Source organism: Lissotriton helveticus, chromosome 8 (assembly GCF_964261635.1).
Source record: "Lissotriton helveticus chromosome 8, aLisHel1.1, whole genome shotgun sequence".
Taxonomy (NCBI): Eukaryota; Metazoa; Chordata; class Amphibia; order Caudata; family Salamandridae; genus Lissotriton; species Lissotriton helveticus.
The window spans coordinates 389651552-389669736 of NC_136069.1; the positions used below are offsets into that span (position 1 = coordinate 389651552).

Consider the following 18185-nt stretch of genomic DNA (forward strand, 5'->3'; position numbering starts at 1 on the left):
AGATGCTATGTGTACTTACGTCAGAGGGTTTTCTCTTTACATGTAATTGTGTGATTTTTGTGGTCAGTTTAATTGCATTTCATTATGTGTCTTATCTTCCTCATGGCAGTTACATTGATATAATTGAAGTCAAACTGTCATGTTCATCCAGGCAACATGTTGTATGGTATTGGTTTTCAACTTAGTGTAATCTGCTCTTTCATGTGCCCAAGTGAGAATGCTGCAATCTTGAGATTGCATCATAAATATGTTTTCTCTTTGCTCTTTGTTTATGCAGCTGCACTTCCTGACCATTAAACAAGCATTCACGGAAGCAGAGGTGAGCCCGTATGTATTATTTTATGTTGAACATACAGCTGCCAAGTTACTATGCAAGATGGTGTTAAATATGGTGGCAAACACTTCTAGGAGAACTGGTAAGGTCCCTTGTCTATTCCCAATCCAAAAGGTTTATTAGGAAGGATATTAGAGTATGACGAAGGGTGGGTTGTATAAACTGGCAGCTTTTTTATCAAGCTGGTTTTCCAGTAGGCCTTCCTATTAAACTTCATATTCTGTTGAGTAGTCTCAATAACTGGAGACAACTTGCTGATTTAAATACTGTATTTGACTTTTGTATGTTGTTATAGTGTTTTGTTCCTTGACATGATGCAATTTGCAAAACACTAGCTCCCAATGGGTATTTAAAGTCACAGGGAGGTTCAAGGGTCTTTCCAAGGAAAAGGGACCCAATACTGGAATATTAATGGATTTCAGACTTTTTTGTAGAAAGAGGAGTTAATTGAACTTGATGAAATATATATAATTTAGCTTTTTCAGGAGTCTTGGCTTGGAGACTCGGCAGAGATTGTATTGTCATCAAAAATCCATCAATGCTGAATGAGAATAGGCCACTAACCAAACTTTCACCCAGCAGCATAGTTTCTTTTACACAGCTTTAAATGAAATGTACCTGGGGTTTATGCTGCATGATAGATATTTCTTTGAATAAGGGATCAACTAGATTAATTATTATATTATAATTAATATTGATACTGCCGCTCCAAGAATGATCTTTATATGTGAATAACATTCTGTGGATTCAGATGTTTTCAAAGCTAAAGTTACTTTAGTGGCCCTAGCAATTTGTTATCGGCATGGGTGTTGTTTTATATCCATCTTTCAGGTGGTTTTAAAATGTAGCCCACACTAATGCCCTAAGAATAATTTTAGTGCGATAAAGATTAGTTGCAATGGCTGTTTTAGAAATGATATGCCTACGATTAGCACATTTAGGGAAGACACATCATTTGCCCCCATAAATTACATGTTTGTTTCAATTGAGCATTTTAATTTGATTGCTTCTTATGTGATTCTAGACAAGATGAGTTGTGATCTCAATTGGTAATGCAATTCACTATCAATTCAAGACTTGACAAAAAATGTCAGCTCTTCATTTAAAATCTTACCACAGAATGCTGACCAATTTTGCTACTAAATTGTTAAATCTTCTATCTCAATGTCAACATTTAGCACCTCCTATTATACATTCTACATACAAATCTCTTTTGCAGTCCTACATGAATGAATGAATGAATGAATGAATGAATGAAATATGATTTATTCACGCGCTACTATGCCCACTGGGCGTCAAGGCGCCTAACTCAAAAAGATTAGCTGCTGGCAGACAGAGACACGAGCTCACTGATATGCTTTGGAAAAACACCAAGTTTTCAGAGCTTTCTTGAAAAGGTCAAGAGAGGGCTGTAGTTTAATCTCCAAGGGAAGAGTATTCCAGAGCTGAGGCGCCAGAATAGAAAAGGCCTTGTTCCCCCATCTTACCGTCTTAGCGCGTGGGACTACCAGTTGGTTAAGCTCTAACGAGCGAAGACATCTGGTTGGCACATACCTAGAGAGCAAAGAACCCAAGGCATCAGTCGGGCCTGCCCTCAAGGCGCTATAAGTAAGGCAGAGAAGTTTAAAAGAGACTCTGAAAGGGATAGGCAACCAGTGAAGACTCTTCCTTGCCGAGGTCGCGGAGGACATCCATGGCAGGGCCAAAACGAAGCGCGCCGCGGCATTTTGCACAACCTGCAGGCATTGAAGAAAGCCCTTGTTGGCCCCGGCATAGAGTGAATTACAGTAATCCAGCCTTGAGCCAACAAGGGCGATCACAACCTGTTTTCGTGCCTGTGGGGAGAGATAGTACGCGATTCTTTTCAGAATCCTGATGACGCCCCAACAGGTGGCCACTGTCCTATTCACATGAATTTATGTACACGTCTTAAGCTTATCTGACCCCCAGCTCTGAAATTAAGTTGACCAGATATAAAGAGAAATCTTCTGATAAAGGTTGATTCATTAAAAAATATCACTTGGGGCGTGGCCAAGATGGTGGCGAGATAGGACATGGGTTCCTGTCCCTCCGGCACCGCCACACTATAGCCTTGTTCTAGTACCCAATTTGGAGCCCATCTGCGAGTCCACACAAGTGGAGTGACCCGAACAGATAGCCCGGCCTCAGCGGCTCCCTTCTCTCTAGCTGCTACCTGCTATTTGCAGACTTTTCTCTCACTGTGAGGCTGCGGCCTAGCGGGCCCGGACCGGTCCGCGACCTCGTGGGAGCTCCAGTTGCGGCTGCCCAGGAGTGCTGCTTGAAGGAGGTGAGCAGAGGCACGCTACACTACTCCGCTCTTCTTCACGGGTGCCTGGTGGGGTGAGGCGGCGAGGCGACTGGCATTACCACAGTGGTTAAGGAGCTGGAACTGGCGCCATCATGAGATCCTCTGTTGCTGCCTGGCCTGGTGACTGACGGTGCCCGTGGATCAGAGGCTCGTGGGCCAGGCAGAACAGCGGGCCGCCTTTGCTCGGCTGCCCCGCTCTGGCATGCGGGACAGAAACCAGGGAACCAGCGAGCGGTGGTGGAGCCCTGTTGTAGCGTCCGGAGTATTCGGCAGCAACGTGGAAGATTTGAGGTGAGGAACAGAGGGAATGGTGTGCGTGGCAGGGCCTGGTGGACTGATCGCGGTCCGCGGATCAGCGGACTGGGTATACTGGAGGCTGGAGATGCCTCCAGCCCCTGTGGGCTATGGCGAGTGCAGTGTTTTCCCCAGAGGGGGCCCCAGCTGTGCTTGGCATTTCGGCATGCGGGAACGTTTCCGCCTGCAGGCTAAGTCTGCTGATTGAGGTGGTTGGGCGCACGTCTGACCAGATAACTGTTTGAGTGCCGGAGGAGTTGGAAGCGCAGACCGACAAGACGTGGCCATATAGTGCCTCAGAGTGGCCCGAGAACTGTGTGGCGCTAGTGTCCCACTTGTGAGCAAGTATCGCGCCTGCGGGGGCAGAGAGTTGAGGTGCTTTAAGCTCTCCTAGGAGAGGGGCCTATCCAAAGGCCCAATGCTGATCCCTCCCTGCTAATACCCTGGGCCGGGGACTGTGAAGAGGTAGTCTGCTGTGCGTAGAGAGACAGGTGGTGGCACAAGTAGGTCCGCGGTTCGGTGGACGGTGCATGCGTGGGTGATGGGCTCCTGCCCACTTTCACCCAGACCAGCACACGTACCGGCCCTGACCCGCGTGGCAGGGAGACAGCTGGATTTAGACTTTGCACCAGGGCGGCGGACCGGACGCAAGGATATGCTCCTAGCAGCGGGAACGGAGGCCCGGTCTGAGGTCTAAGGGGATTTTGCCAGCACTACAGACCGGAGCGGTGGTCAGATTTGGGAAGCACCACAGTGTGGAGGGCCCATCATGGCAGCGGCGAGGGCCCGGAAGAAGAAGTCGTTGAAAGAACTCCTCCAGAAACAAACGGGTCAACCGAACCCTCATAACGAGACAAGGGCAAGCCTAATGGAAGGCGATGATTCCCCAGCGACCAAAGCTTTCATGGTCGAACTCTTCACGGCTATAAAAGAGGACATTCAAGAACGCAAGGATATGCTCCTAGCAGCGGGAATGGAGGCCCGGTCTGAGGCCTAAGGGGATTTTGCCAGCACTACAGACTGGAGCGGTGGTCAGATTCGGGAGGCACCACAGTGCGGAGGGCCCATCATGGCAGCGGGGAGGGCCTGGAAGGAGTAGTCGTTGAAAGAACTCCTCCGGAAAGAAGCAGGTCAACTGAACCCTCAGAACGAGACAAGGGCAAGCCTAATGGAAGGCGATGATTCCCCAGCGACCAAAGCTTTCATGGTCAAACTCTTCACGGCTATAAAAGAGGACATTCAAGAACTACGATCTCAACTAACTGCCGATCTAAGAGAAGTTAGACGCGATGTCGATGACATTGGTGAGAGGGTGGTGACCCTAGAGGGGCATGATCTCAGCAGGGAGGAAGAGTTCCTCCAACTGCAACAGGATATGAAAGGCCTCCATGAACAGAATATCGATCTCCAAGCCAGCGCGAAGGACCTGGAGAAGCGCTCTAGACAGAGCAATGTAAGGATCAGGGCTGTCCCATGGAAGGAGGAAGGAGACGATCTTCGTGCCTACGTAAGCACCTTATTCCAACAGATCCTCGGGGAGGAAGAGTGTTTGGACGTCCAAATGCACCGGGTCCACCGGGTGGGCCTCCCCCGCGGCCCTAAGGCCCCCCCGGACATGCATGTATGTGTTCATGACTTTCAGCTAAAAGAGCGGATTCTCCAGAAGGCACGTGAATAACACCCCGTGCAGTTTCACGGGCACCACACAGCTCTTTTTCAGGACCTGCGGCCTGCACGCTTGTTAAGCGCAGAGCTGTTAAGCCTGTAACCAATCACCTCCAAGAAAAGAACATTCCCTACTCTTGGGGCCATCTGTTCTATCTAATATTCAAATATCAAGGAAAACTCCTCCAGATCAGATCATTGGGAGAAGCGCTGGAAACCCTGGCTATCGATAAGGCCCTATCTACGGAAGGGGAGGATTGACCGACTCCTAGACGACGCCGTTGCACTTCGGAGTGGCAGCGGGTCTGAAAACTTTCATCAACCCCAAAACCGGACCTGGTTACAAGCAAACAAGAAAGAGAAGCAGTTCTTTCATCGCTGACAGAGGTTACTGAGTGCCTGGACACCCCTTGATTCGCCTAACTATTGGCTTCCAGTTGTGTTCAATAGTGAGCGCCGGAGGGGCGGAGAGGACCGTTTGAGATGAGAGGTCGCCTCTCCCCTGGCACCGGAGTGGTAAGAGAGTCTCTACTTTTAATTAGACAAGCTCCTTGCCACGACCCCCTAGATTTTAACCACTGAGACAAACTTTTGTCATGTTTGCTAGATCAGACTTTTCTTTTTCAGTATTTTGTTGTTTGTTAGTATTTAGGGCTGGGTTTATTTGGGTCTTTTTGGGGTCTCCGCATCAGTTCCTAGGTGGGAATGGCAGGTGACAGGACACCTCATGATACCCCTGAAGGTGCAGGCATTGATTAGTCATCAGCTTGTACTTGGCTTCACGCTTGCCCCACAGCACAATGGGTAGAGATTTGAAAGTAATTAGTTTGTATGTGCGAGGGTTGAACAACCCAGTGAAACGCTCAGCAGTGGTCTCCCTCCTGGAAAATACCAATAGTGATATCTGCTTACTCCAAGAGACTCACCTGCTAGCTAAAGATATCAAGCGCATGCGTGATAAACAATTCCTACAGCAATTCTGGTTATCTGGGCCGTTCAAGAGGAATGTCCTGGTCAGTATGCTCTGCCAATGTAAAGGTATTTCGACAATAGCAGAAATAAAAGGCCGGTTACTGGCCATAAGGGTACAGTGGGGAGAATCACGCCTTACACTGGGAACATTATATGCACCTAATGAGAAACAAGAATCCTTTCTGCGCTCTGCTTTGACCGAGGTACTTGCTTCCCCTGATGCTGCGATCTTGGTTGGGGGCGATTTAAATCTGGTGATGGACCCGGAATTAGATAGGTCAGAACAGATATCACACCAAGCCAAGGCGCTCTCACCGGGTGGGAGGGGTTGGATGGAACACCGTGAGCTGCGTGATATGTGGCGAACACAACACCCAAACGAGCGCGACTATACATATTTCTCTGCAGCACATAAAACATATGCACATCTTGATCACTTTTTAGCTCCTATTTCCCTCATGGCTAGCTTGCATTCTGCGGAGATCACCCCCCGCTCTCTTTCTGATTATGCCCTCATCTCCGTCCTTTTGCCTGCGCAGCGCATGCGAACATCCCCCCCGGGTTGGCGGCTACGAGAAAGCCTCCTCCACTCTGAAGAGGTGGTTAAGCGGATACGAGATATTATAGTACACTACTTCCAGGACAACAATGTGGGGTCTACTTCACTTGCGGCGGTGTGGGAGACTCTGAAATTGATGACACAGGGAGAGTTCATCGAGGTCGCGCCATAATACTCGACCCTGCGCAAAGAGAAGCGCGCAGAGTTTGAAAAGGAGGTAGGGGAACTAGAGGCGGTTCACAAGCGTACTGGTGCCTCAAGGGTTTGGCGGGAATTAGAAAACCGAAGACGAATGCTGAAACACCTAGACTTGGACAGAGCGGAACACGCCCTTCTCCGATTGCGACACAAATTGTACCTTAGTAGCGATAAATGTGGGAAAATGCTAGCACACAGATTGCAGGCAAAGACGCAGATGAACATAATATAGTCAGTGCAGGAACACTCTGGGAGGGAGCAATCCGCAGATGACCGAATTGTTGAGGCCTTCTGCAGTTTTTATCAGTGCCTTTATGCAGACCGGGATTTCCCCTCGAAGGATCCAAATGCGTATCTGAGCACGTGTGACAAATCCCCTATACCCAAACATACGTCTGAAAATCTGGGCTCCGCATAGAAAAGGTGATATCAGCCATTTCTAGGTTGAAAATAGCCAAGTCTCCGGGACCAGATGGCTTCCCGGACGCTTTTTACAAAACATTTTGTGTAGAGCTGGCTCCATTTGTTACTCAGTTGTTTAATTCTTTTCTTGACACGGGAGAAGTGACGCCCTCGATGTTGGAAGCATCGATTTCGGTCATTTTGAAGGCTGGGAAGGACGCCAGTAATTGCGGGTCCTACCAACCCATTCTTCTCAACCCACTTCTTAACATCAATGCGAAACTATTCGCTGGTATTTTAACCTTGCGCCTTAATCCTCTCACAGCCGACATAGTAGACGCTGATCAGTCAGGTTTCAGGGAGGAGACAACTCTAAAAGACTTGTGCATCGCTCGCAGAAACAGGCCGTCCTGCTCTCCATAGACGCGGAGAAGGCCTTCGACTGCGTTGATTTGGGATATTTGTTCACAGTGCTGCGTGGCTATGGCTTTGGAGACAACTTCATCCACTGGATTCAGTGCCTATATGCTGCCCCCAAGGCCTTTTTGCGGGTTAATGGATGCAGATCGACCCTCTTCCCTGTGGCCCGGGGAACGCGCCATGGATGTCCCCAATCCCCGCTTTTATTAGCGTTCTGCATGGAGCCATTTGCCCAGCGGATTCAGTCAAACCCTGACATCGTAGGTCTTAAATTTAGGGCGGATGTGCATAAAATTAGCATGTAAGCCGATTACATGATCCTCTTGCTTACCCATCCCCAGCTAAGTCTGCGGTCTCTGATCAGCGAACTTACGCCCTTTGGGTATGTCTCTGGATTTGTAGACAACTTTGCAAAGTTGCAGATTATCAACATTTCAGTCTCTGCGGACGAAAGGTTGGACTTGCAGCAAGATTTTGCATTCCACTGGACTCATACAGACATTACCTACTTAGGCCTTAGGCTAACACTGACCATTGCCAAGATGGTCTCCCTCAATTACACATATTGCTGGATGAAACGACCAAGGCGCTGGATTTCTGGTCGCGTCTTAAACTGGTGTGGTACGGGAGAATAGCTGCAGTGATAATGACGGTACTACCTCGCATCCTCTACATCTTCCAGATGTTGCCGCTGACTCCGCCGCTGGGTACACTCAAGAAACAGCAATCGGTTATTAATAGGTTTGTATCAGAGGGTAGGAAGCCTTGCTTCTCATTAACACACATAACATCCACGAAAGCACAGGGAGGGTTGGGTCTCCTGCTGGTAGGCGCTTACTACCAAGCAGCATGTCTTCACTACCTGGTCGAGTGGAATAGGCCCCTGTCCAGCAAACACTGGAATTTCATGGACCAATCCGTAGCGGGAGTGAATATCTGGCGGCTACTGTGGCTAACCCGCAAACATAGAGCTTGGGGACTATATTCATCACCCGTCACCTCGCCAACGCTCAGGGTCTGGGATCGGCTGGCCATAACGAAAGGCTGGACCTCATACCCCTCACCTATGACTCCCATTGTGGACAATCCCGATTTCCTAATGGGACAGGCGTCTCCGGTATTTCACCGTTTGAGGGAGGATGGATGCAAAAGAGTTGGCTCCCTTTGACATGGAAGGATTGATCCCCTTTGCCCAATTGCGCAAAGACTATGACGTACTAGCTACTGATGTAGTCCAATACAAACAAGTTGTTGTGAAGCATTTTAGGACCCGAGTGTAATTTTCCCGATTCATGCCCTTATATAGGTACAATTCACATTGCCCTAATATAAGCATAGAAATCATACCCATATTTAGACATAGCCCATGCAGTCCAAATACAGGCATGGCTACTCCCACCAATTCCAAAAAGTCAAAACTATTTCTTGGAAAATCGGCTTAAGCTGCTTTGGAACCTCCCCTTGCTTGAATATTGATTTATCCAAGAACTCATGGAGTTTTCAAAGAAATACCATTCCCTTTGGACTTCTTTGATGACATTAATATGTCCGACTTTACGTCAAAGAAGGCACCTTCATGGTATAAATATGCCTTTACTTGCTCTAGCAAGACACAGTGGTTTGGAGCAGTTCAACTATCTACTTGCCCGACGCAGCTCGCTACAGCAAGTGCCGAAGGACCTCGACCCTCCAGCTGATGCACTGACAGAGAGGCTGCCTTTCTATCGCTGAGAATCCAGCTCCAGTAATTCCTAGCTCCCCTTGCGGGGTGTTGGGAAATCGAGTCCCGAGACAGAGATACCAGACCTCCTTCATTCTAAAACCAAGGTACGGAGCTGATTAGACCCTGAGAGAAATCTTGGATAGATTCTTGGAAAAGAAAACTAAACTTATGCTACACCTCACTTACTTCTTTCCTCGTACTAGACTTAGGTTAGGTACATTGGGGTAGTCGGATTTTAGAAGCACTAGTTGAGTACTTTTAGTCTTCGTTATTTATGTATGTTATTTTATATGGCTTAGAAACCATACAATGCTCTTACAGTATTATTTCATATTACTGTTTACGCTGTATGCATTATACTTTGCTACTCAATTGTAGCGGTTTATTTCTCTTTTATGAGAAAGAAGACTGTTCAATAAAGCATTTTTGTTGAAATACCCGCCTTTCTCTACACCTCTGGTGAAACGAAGCATTCACGATTGACTGAGTGAAATACTTCTCTATTGTTTCCACGACTCTAGAGATTCATTTCTTATTCTTGGGAAACAAAGTTGTCATGTTTATGCGGTTGTCAGAAATGAATCCCTTCTTGTGAATTCAAGAAAGTTTCTAGTGACCTCTGAGCTAGCTGGCACTCTCTATTAAGTTTAGTATATTCGATAGAGACCTAGTCGACCTCAGTCCTACGTCATATCTATAGGATATACTATTCCAGAGCCTATAAGGAATATAGGAACTACACTACATGGCGCCCAGCGTTTGGTAAGGCACTAATTTAAGACTAGATACTAAAGTAACTCAGTTGTGCTTTTCACAGAGACTCTTTTTCCCGTAAAATACTCCAATAGACGTCTGAAGTGGGTTAAAGGATAAAATATCCGCCCTAACTGAGTAGGACGAAAATCCTATGTATTACTTTTTGGTTTGTTCAACGTTGAAGGATACAGTGTTCCAAAATATTGTGCACCTTACCTTTGTTTCCTTGAAACTTGCTCTGCAAACTTTCAGTCAACAAAATGTCAGACGAGGATAATACCGGGACCAGTGGAACTGCAACAGCTACAGCCCGACCAGGCTTAGACATTACAGGTTTCCAACAAAACTATGCGGATGCCATAATCATCCCAGAAAATCTAAGGAAAGCCATCACTATACAGCTTATAACAAGTGGCCTATCATCAAGAGGTGGTAGGGTAATTTTTGTAATAGAGGCACATGAATATCAGTAGACAGAGGTATTCTATTGATGGATTGTCTTCCCGCAAGTAAATCCAGTAACACATTTGTTTCACTTTTACAAAGAAGAGGAACCTCCGACGGAATACACTCTTTTCGAGGATGTTGAGATTCCATTAACATACCAAGAGCATGCTCTCTGGTTAAAGGCGCCCTACAACATCAAAATCACATTACCAGGTTCGGTCCACTAGGTAGACCAGGAGCAACATGGTCGGTACTAGCCAGCTATACACCACACTGCCATTGAGGAAATTTTAGATACAATACTATTAGTTAAATTGAAACAACTAATCAAAATCCATAGACAGTTGGTTCAATATGTCATGCGGACTCTAACAGTCCAACCTGCTATAAGGATTCCACAACACACCCCTCACCAGGGGAACACAAATAAAATCACACCACAGACTATACAATCAGTCATTGGTAAATTACCCGCAAAAAGGGAACAAATTCCATTCTGGATAGCTAAAAAAATTACTCAAATTAAGGCAGTATTTCCTGATAGTACACCTCATGAGAAACACAGAATTTTGACAATCTGTTTACCAATTGGGATCACACCGCACCTGGAGGACTGCGACACTTGGGGTACAGTCTTTGCTGCAATCTACACAAAAACTCATGGTGTTCCGTCTATGGCGGTAATACCAGACGTCCTGAAACAGATTAAAAATGAATACAGAGCAGAGCCTGCTTTAAATCTAGATATGAAATTACTGAAGGATTTCAAACAGGTCTCAGCTATAATACTATAAATCTAGGTATGAAATTACTGAAGGATTTCAAACAGGTCTCAGCTATAATACTAGCTAGTATTAAAGGTGAAGCAGCATCCGTGGCGATCCGCCAAAAACTAAAATAATTTGATGTAACTGAGCAACCATATGAACTGGCCAGAATAATTGAAAAATCCTATGAAGAGCTAGGTATAGACAGTTTGGGTGGTAAACCAGTGAAACCCCAAACTGACTGAAAGTCCTGAAAAGTTCTTTATTAAAAATACTCTCACTACTCCTAAAAAGAAGTGGGAAAACACCAAAGAGACACTTCCTAAAGAGAAGCGTTCTCAATCCAGAGGTTGGCCTCCTCAAAAGGAGCCCTCTGAAAAGAGGTATAACCTCTGGAATAGGGATAATTTGAGAAAATCTGATAGATATCAAGATACTGATACACGTTCCTCTCGTACCTTTCAGACTTCCTCACAGAAATTGGAAAGAAGAGGATGGTCAGAACAAAAGGAAGAACGCGTGAAGTGTAAAGACGAACAGCACGTACCAAAAAATAAGAAAACTCAATTCACCAAAAAGAAGGTAGCGGGTCTAAAAATCAGACATGCCGAGGATCTTGAGGACACAACTCAAGAATGGGGAATGGGCTCAAACAATGCTGGACAGCGCAGCAGAAGTCACCATAGCTCGCAAGATCTTGAAGGATCATCTGGAGACAGTGGACTTGAATGAGCACATTCAAGTTGAAACTACAGATACCAGGATTAGTGTACCCCATAAGTTATTTGAAGTAACACTCCGGATGGAGGGGGATATAACTAGAAAAATAAGAGCACTCTTTTGGGAGAAGCTCTCTCAGGGTTATGACATTCTTCTAGCTGAACAACACAGGCCACCCGAATTTGTCAGGGAGTTCCCACATGGCGAAGAGATCATTATGCCAGCCTTCTCCAATCATGTTCCAATTCATAAAAAATATATCTATGCTAGGAAATGGGCTGTAGCCCAGGCTCCAGCTTTATATAAAAATCATGTAGGATGGGATGAGGATTCTCCTCACCATAAAATCCAATTAAAAACTCACAAACTGCAAAAAGGCAGTATCAAGTTAAGCAAGAAGCAAAAAAACAGGTCAAGGAGATATTAGATCAACTTGAATACCAAGGGGTGATAGAAGCACTTCGCCCATGAACAATCCTTTGTTTCCTGTCTCCAAACCAGACAATACGTATCGTCTAGTCTTGGACTACAGGCACTTAAACTCTTGTTGCAAAACATTTGCAGTACAAAATGCACACAGTGCAGCTCTGATGAATAACATTGGGCGCAAAAAATATAAAACCACATTAGATATTTCTAACGGTTTCTTCTGTCAAAACATCGCACCAGAAAGTAGGTATTTGACAGCTTCTCAATTATGAGGGTACAGTGTCACTTTTGTCATCTCCCCCAAGGATTCAAGAATAGTCCAGGGTTATTTTCAGCCAGAGTAACAGAGTTACTACAAACATATGATGATGAGGCATTATCTTACGTTGATGACATCTATCTTACAGATGATAACTTGGGTAGGCACTTGAACCTAGTGAATACCATAATACTTGGCTTCGCATCTGAATGGTATAAATTCAATTTCAAGAAATCACAAATTGCCCATCTCAATGTCCTATTCTTAGGATACGAACTTTCGAGTGAAGGCAAAAGCCTAGGAGCAAACTTTCTAGAGAAATGTGCACTGCTCCAACCGCCAAAAACGCTGATTCTAGGTTTCATGAATTTCGGAAGAACTTACTTTCTAAATTATACAAAAAGGGTTAAACCTCTCTACAAATTAATCAAACCTGATTTCAAACAAGTTAATTGGACTCAAAAACACACAGACATGTTGCGTTCAGTGCAAACAGACATGTTGGCAACAACACACTTACAAACATGCGTAAACGTACGCAACCTTGTAATCCGAATCATCCCAGGGAGATGCAGATTCACGTACTTAACCTTTAATGACGGAGGAAAAGTGCCAATAGCTTATAAATCACACTTGTACACTCAAGCTGAAATGAAACTCACTTCTACAGTAAAAATTCTGACAGCGGTTCAAACTGCAGTAGCAAAAGAGAGAGCCCTTCCAGAGGGAAAACGCATAATGGTCATTACACCTGTACCTGCCTTAGAGGCAGTGACAAAAGCAAGCATTCCAAATGCTAAGGCTATACATCCGAGATGAATACAATGGGTTAGTTCTCTTGCTGCAACAGACGTTGAATACATTTTGACCCTTATTTGAAAACACAAGAGTTTCTACAATACGAACAAGAATGTCCTCTGCCTACTGAGATTCTGCCCCTAGAACGGTACGAATGTATAATTTATACAGACGGATCAGCACAGTCCGCAATTGGGGGCAAACAAGCTTATAGTGCTTCGTGTGCGATTGTTAAAGGTCGCTGGCGCGATGGTAAATTTCGACCTATGGTCACTAAAACTCAATTACTAGGAGATTGTACAGCTCAGCGAGCTGAACTCCAAGCATTCAAGATGGTGCTTGAAAATACCGATCACGAATTCCCCACACTTATAGTGTGCGATTCTTATTACTGCGTCCAATCTTACAATGAATACTTGCAGAACTGGGTTCAAAACGGTTTCAAAGATGCAAAAGGTGGCACAATCAAGCATAAATTGCTTTGGGAACAGGTAGTTCTATTACAGAAAGAACTACAAAAGACTCATATGATTCATACACTGAGTCATCAGCGTGATGGCGTGAACGTAGCAGGGAATCCATTGGCTGATGAAGCCAGCTGTGCCAACGACTTCCGTAGCTGTAATAACTCGTTCAAAAACTAAAATAGACAGCAAAATAATGCAGGCTGTCCAAGCTTCAAGCAAGGACAGTGGTAAAACATTACCAAAAGGCTATCCACTCAAATACAAATACATAACTGATGCAAATAATGTTCCTTTTGCTCAAATCCCTGGAGTGGGGGATAGAGTAATTCCAAACATCAATCAATCAATCAATCAAGAACATTTATAGAGTGCGCTACTCACCCGTGAGGGTCTCAAGGCGCTGAAGGGGGGGGGTGCTGCTACTGCTCGAAGAGCCAGGTCTTGAGGTGTTTCCTGAAGGTGAGATGGTCCTGGGTCGTTCGTAGGTGGGAGGGGAGGGAATGCCATGTTTTTGCTGCTAGATAGGAGAATGATCTTCCTCCGGTGGTGGTTCTACGAATCCGTGGGATGGTGGCGAGGACGAGGCTGGCGGAGCGGAGTTGGCGGGTGAGAGTGTAGAGCGAGAGGCGGTTGTTGAGGTATTCGGGGCCCATGTCGTGGAGTGCTTTGTGTGCGTGGGTGAGGAGCCTGAACGTGATCCTCTTGTTGACAGGGAGCCAGTGCAGGTTTCTCAGATGGGCGGATATGTGGCTGTGGCTGTGGCGAGGGATGTCGAGGATGAGTCGTGCGGAGGTGTTTTGTATGCGTTGTAGTCGATTCTGAAGTTTGGCGGTGGTTCCTGCATATAGGACATTTCCGTAGTCCAGTCGGCTGGTGACGAGGGCCTGGGTGACGGTCTTTATGGTTTTGGTGGGGATCCACCTGAAGATTTTTCGGAGCATGCGTAGGGTGTTGAAGCAGGAGGACGAGATGGCGTTGAATTGCTTGGAACATAGATTAGGACTAATCTTAGCAGCACATGAAGGGCTCACCTCTGCACATGCAGGTGTTTCAGCCACTGTGTCTTTATTAAAACAGAGATACTGGTGACCGCGCATGAGGAAACAGACCCGAAACTATGTTTTGGAATGTGAAATCTGCCAAAAGATGAAAGTGTCTACAGTGAAACGTCCTGTGCAGACGCCCCTTCTAATTTCAGATAAGCCACTAGCATGCGTTTACCTGGACCACTGTGGTCCCTTACGGAGGGATGGTAACTATAAACATATCATGTTCGCAGTGGATTCATGCTAAAGATTCATTTGCATGTTGAGGTGCCGGGTTTTTAAGAACCCGGTGGTGCCAGGGGATAACACCCGAAGACCTCTGAGTTCCCCCTTGTTTCGGACCACAGAAACACTGAGTCTTCTAGTCGCAGTCAAAGATCGAATTTTATTGGCAGCTACCAAGTAACAGAAGTCCTAGAAGCACGACAAGCACGGGTCATGTGTTCTCAGGAGACTGTTTGTTTTTACAGAACCAGCCTTCTCCTTATATACAAAAATAATAGCTGCAAGCAAGAATTCTTGAGTTTATGATATGGCTATACACATATTTCTACAATAATACAAAAGAGCGAAGTCATGTAGGCAAGCCCGTATTTTAGACGTCCAATTCGTGATAGATTACCCAGCCAAGCCCGGAACTCCCATCAGATATCGATGAAACCCCAATAAAGGAAGGCACCTCCTAGTCATAAAACTGGCCATAAACAGGGAACAGGACAGGTGTGTGTGTGTGTAGAAAACATGATCTGTACGCGGTGAATGGTTTGTGGTATGTTGTGCATTGATGCTATCGTATTTGGCCACTGGGCGAGGAGCTGCCCAAACAGGTTTGGCTGGAGGCAAGGGAGTCAGTTGGGACAGGTCAGGGGGGAGTCAGGGAAGGTGGACGTGTCCTTTTAGATCAAGCTCGACCTTTAATTGACTTATCATGAGGGCAAGACACAAGATGGATACCGTTTACAAAATGGAGTCTGAGGGGTCGGGACGGAAACTACGATTCAGGGGTGTTAGCATACCTCGATCAGGACGCAAATGCATAGGAATGATGTCCCAATCATTATCGGTTCGTCGACACCAAATTCGTCATGGTACGTTGATGTTTCGGGACACGGGTATTGGACCTCGATACCGGGACAACAGTAGGGTCCAGAATTTCAGAACCACAATGTGGCCTCAACGCTCGGCTGACGCCCGAACTGCTATAAAAGATTTTTGAGTCTTTATCGGCACATACGCAATCGGCACACTACATTCTGACCAGGGTCCTGCGTTTAGCTCCAAAGCTTACAAGGAGGCCATGGCCAATCTTCCAGGATGTATGACGATCCAACACAAACAAACACAACGCACACCATTACATCGCATTCCTCACATCGCACACACCATTACATTGACGCATTCACCGCGCAAACCATTACGTTGGACTCCGCATTTACACGCATGCAAAATACTTTGTCATCACACACAACGACCACGCATTCTATCACACCGCTAAATTCTCCCTAATGGCCCCGCCAAACACAGTACTGAGGTACCAGAATCGATTCCTGATCACGTAGTATTGATAATCGATATGTTAGGATTAGCATGGTGTCACTAAACTCACACTGTAGACATGCATAATTAGTATTTACGGTATTTACTTTCACTTAGCTTCATGCCACGTTACGCTATATGAATACCATACTATGGCCTTCTTTAATATCGTACATGCACAGGCCTTATTCTCCCTTAGCTCTAAAAGCCCTGCTCCTGGGAAAGAAACCAACTGTTGCAGAAACTGCTGTTTCAGCTCGGTAGGCTCGGCAAGGTCGTAGTTAGCCGAGGAAGGGCCGATAAGCACATTCCGGGAGGGGTGCAGGGTGGTTTGTCTCTGAGAAGACAGAAGGGAGTCACCCGTCTGACCTTGCTGCCTGAGCGAAATCAGGAGCTCTTTGTGTGCCTTATATGGGTTTTCCTATTACTGTACTAGCTTGTACCAATTTGTATTTTTCCATGTTAGGCCATGCCGGTGCCAACGCAATTGTATATATGTGATGTGCTGACAATGTGCCAGCAGTCTTCTTGGCGGACCTTTTGGGTTAGGTCGCAAGGAGCTCCTCTGGCAGAGTTTTGTGTTTGTCTAATAAACGCTTGAACCTTCTACACTGCCGACCGACTGCTTATTGGTAATGGTAAGGGGATTTGGTAATGTAATGATTATTGTTGGGAGGGGATCATATAATTTTCGGTACTTCAGTTGGCGACTCCGCCGGGACTCCGCGTTGGGGTCGTCCCTGTGTAGCCACAGGCGACATCGAAAGGGGTCCTCTTGATCGGGAGAGTTGCAGACCAGACGCATAAGAAATTGGGGTTTTGCTCTGCCCTCCCGGTCCGGAGGGCTTCAGCTGCTAGTAACCCCACGCCGGAGTCCTTCGGGTGCAACCCGAGAACCTGCAGCGCTGATACTGGGCAAACGTCGGCAGTGAAGAACGTTCCGGCAAACCTGCGTGCACCAGGTGAGTGTTGTGTCTCGTTATATGTTGAATTGCATATGCAGATTTAAATAGCGGGATTTAAGCATTTGGTGGCCCATGGTCACGGAGGAACTCTGACTTTGCATTAGTTGTCACAGAGAGGATCTGGTCGGAGGTTCGACGGGGGCAGTGTGGAACTGCACGTGCAAACGCTCTGGGTACACTAAAGATAAGGATTATACGCCTAGGGGAACTGCGGTTCCTGCTCGGCCGGACTGTTCTCGGGAAAGCCGATGGTTGAGATTGGGTAGCACCCGGACAAATCTGGAGCGGCGCTGAAACGCGGGCTTAGCCAGAACAGTTCGGGAGGTGAACCATGAATGCTGTCGGATGGCCTGTAGACCGGTCTGTGGTTTAAAACCTGTGTAACTATCTTTAGGCAGTCTGAGGACGAGACTGTTGTTGGACGTGTTTTTGCAGCCTTTTGAATAAATTAGCAGAAGAGTTCTCCACAAGTGGGAGCCGACGGGCTCCACTTTTTGATTGCAATTGCTGGAATTTATATGTTACGTTTTACGTTTGTCTGATGTATAAGGAAAATACGGATGTGAGGATGATGGGTGTCATGGCCATGAGAATGAAAGTACAAGGATAACGTGATATTTAAGTTCGTTGAATTTGTACTAACGGAGAAATTCCTTTTCAGCCAGAAACGAGATAATACGATATGCCGTGCCTTAGCAAATTGTGTTTTGGTTGTGTCCGTAGCGACGAGGGGAGGTTAGACGAGAGTCAGCCGAACCCACCAGAAGGGACACCTAGCCACTTTATGTATTGTAAGCATGGTATTGGCCCCCTCATCTTTAACTCTTTGTGGCATAAATACACTAAGGACAATATAGAATTGCAATGGCCAAAAACCGGGTCTTTCGATGAACAAAAACTGGCATATTTACAAGAACGTCTTTTTATTAAACGCAGCCGGCAGTCGATGTTCGACACCCTTAACAAATGGCAGAAAGAAGCAAAGAGACGACGCATTCGATCTGAAAAATTAATGAAGATAGAGCAGGGACAGACTATTACCCAGAAGGCTATCGCATATGATAAAAATAAGGTAGAACAAAATATTGAAATTGCAGAC

The 18185-nt window shown here is 46.1% G+C and overlaps 1 protein-coding gene across 2 annotated transcripts in view; it reads left to right on the forward strand.

Moving 5' to 3' along the window:
• Positions 1–18185, forward strand: part of LOC144771653 (uncharacterized) — a 945479-nt gene that overhangs the window by 694916 nt on the left and 232378 nt on the right. For both annotated transcript variants that reach the window (XM_078656010.1, XM_078656011.1), the window contains one exon: positions 278–319. In XM_078656010.1, coding sequence (XP_078512136.1) covers positions 278–319 — 42 coding nt within the window. The remainder of the gene's footprint in view (positions 1–277; positions 320–18185) is intronic.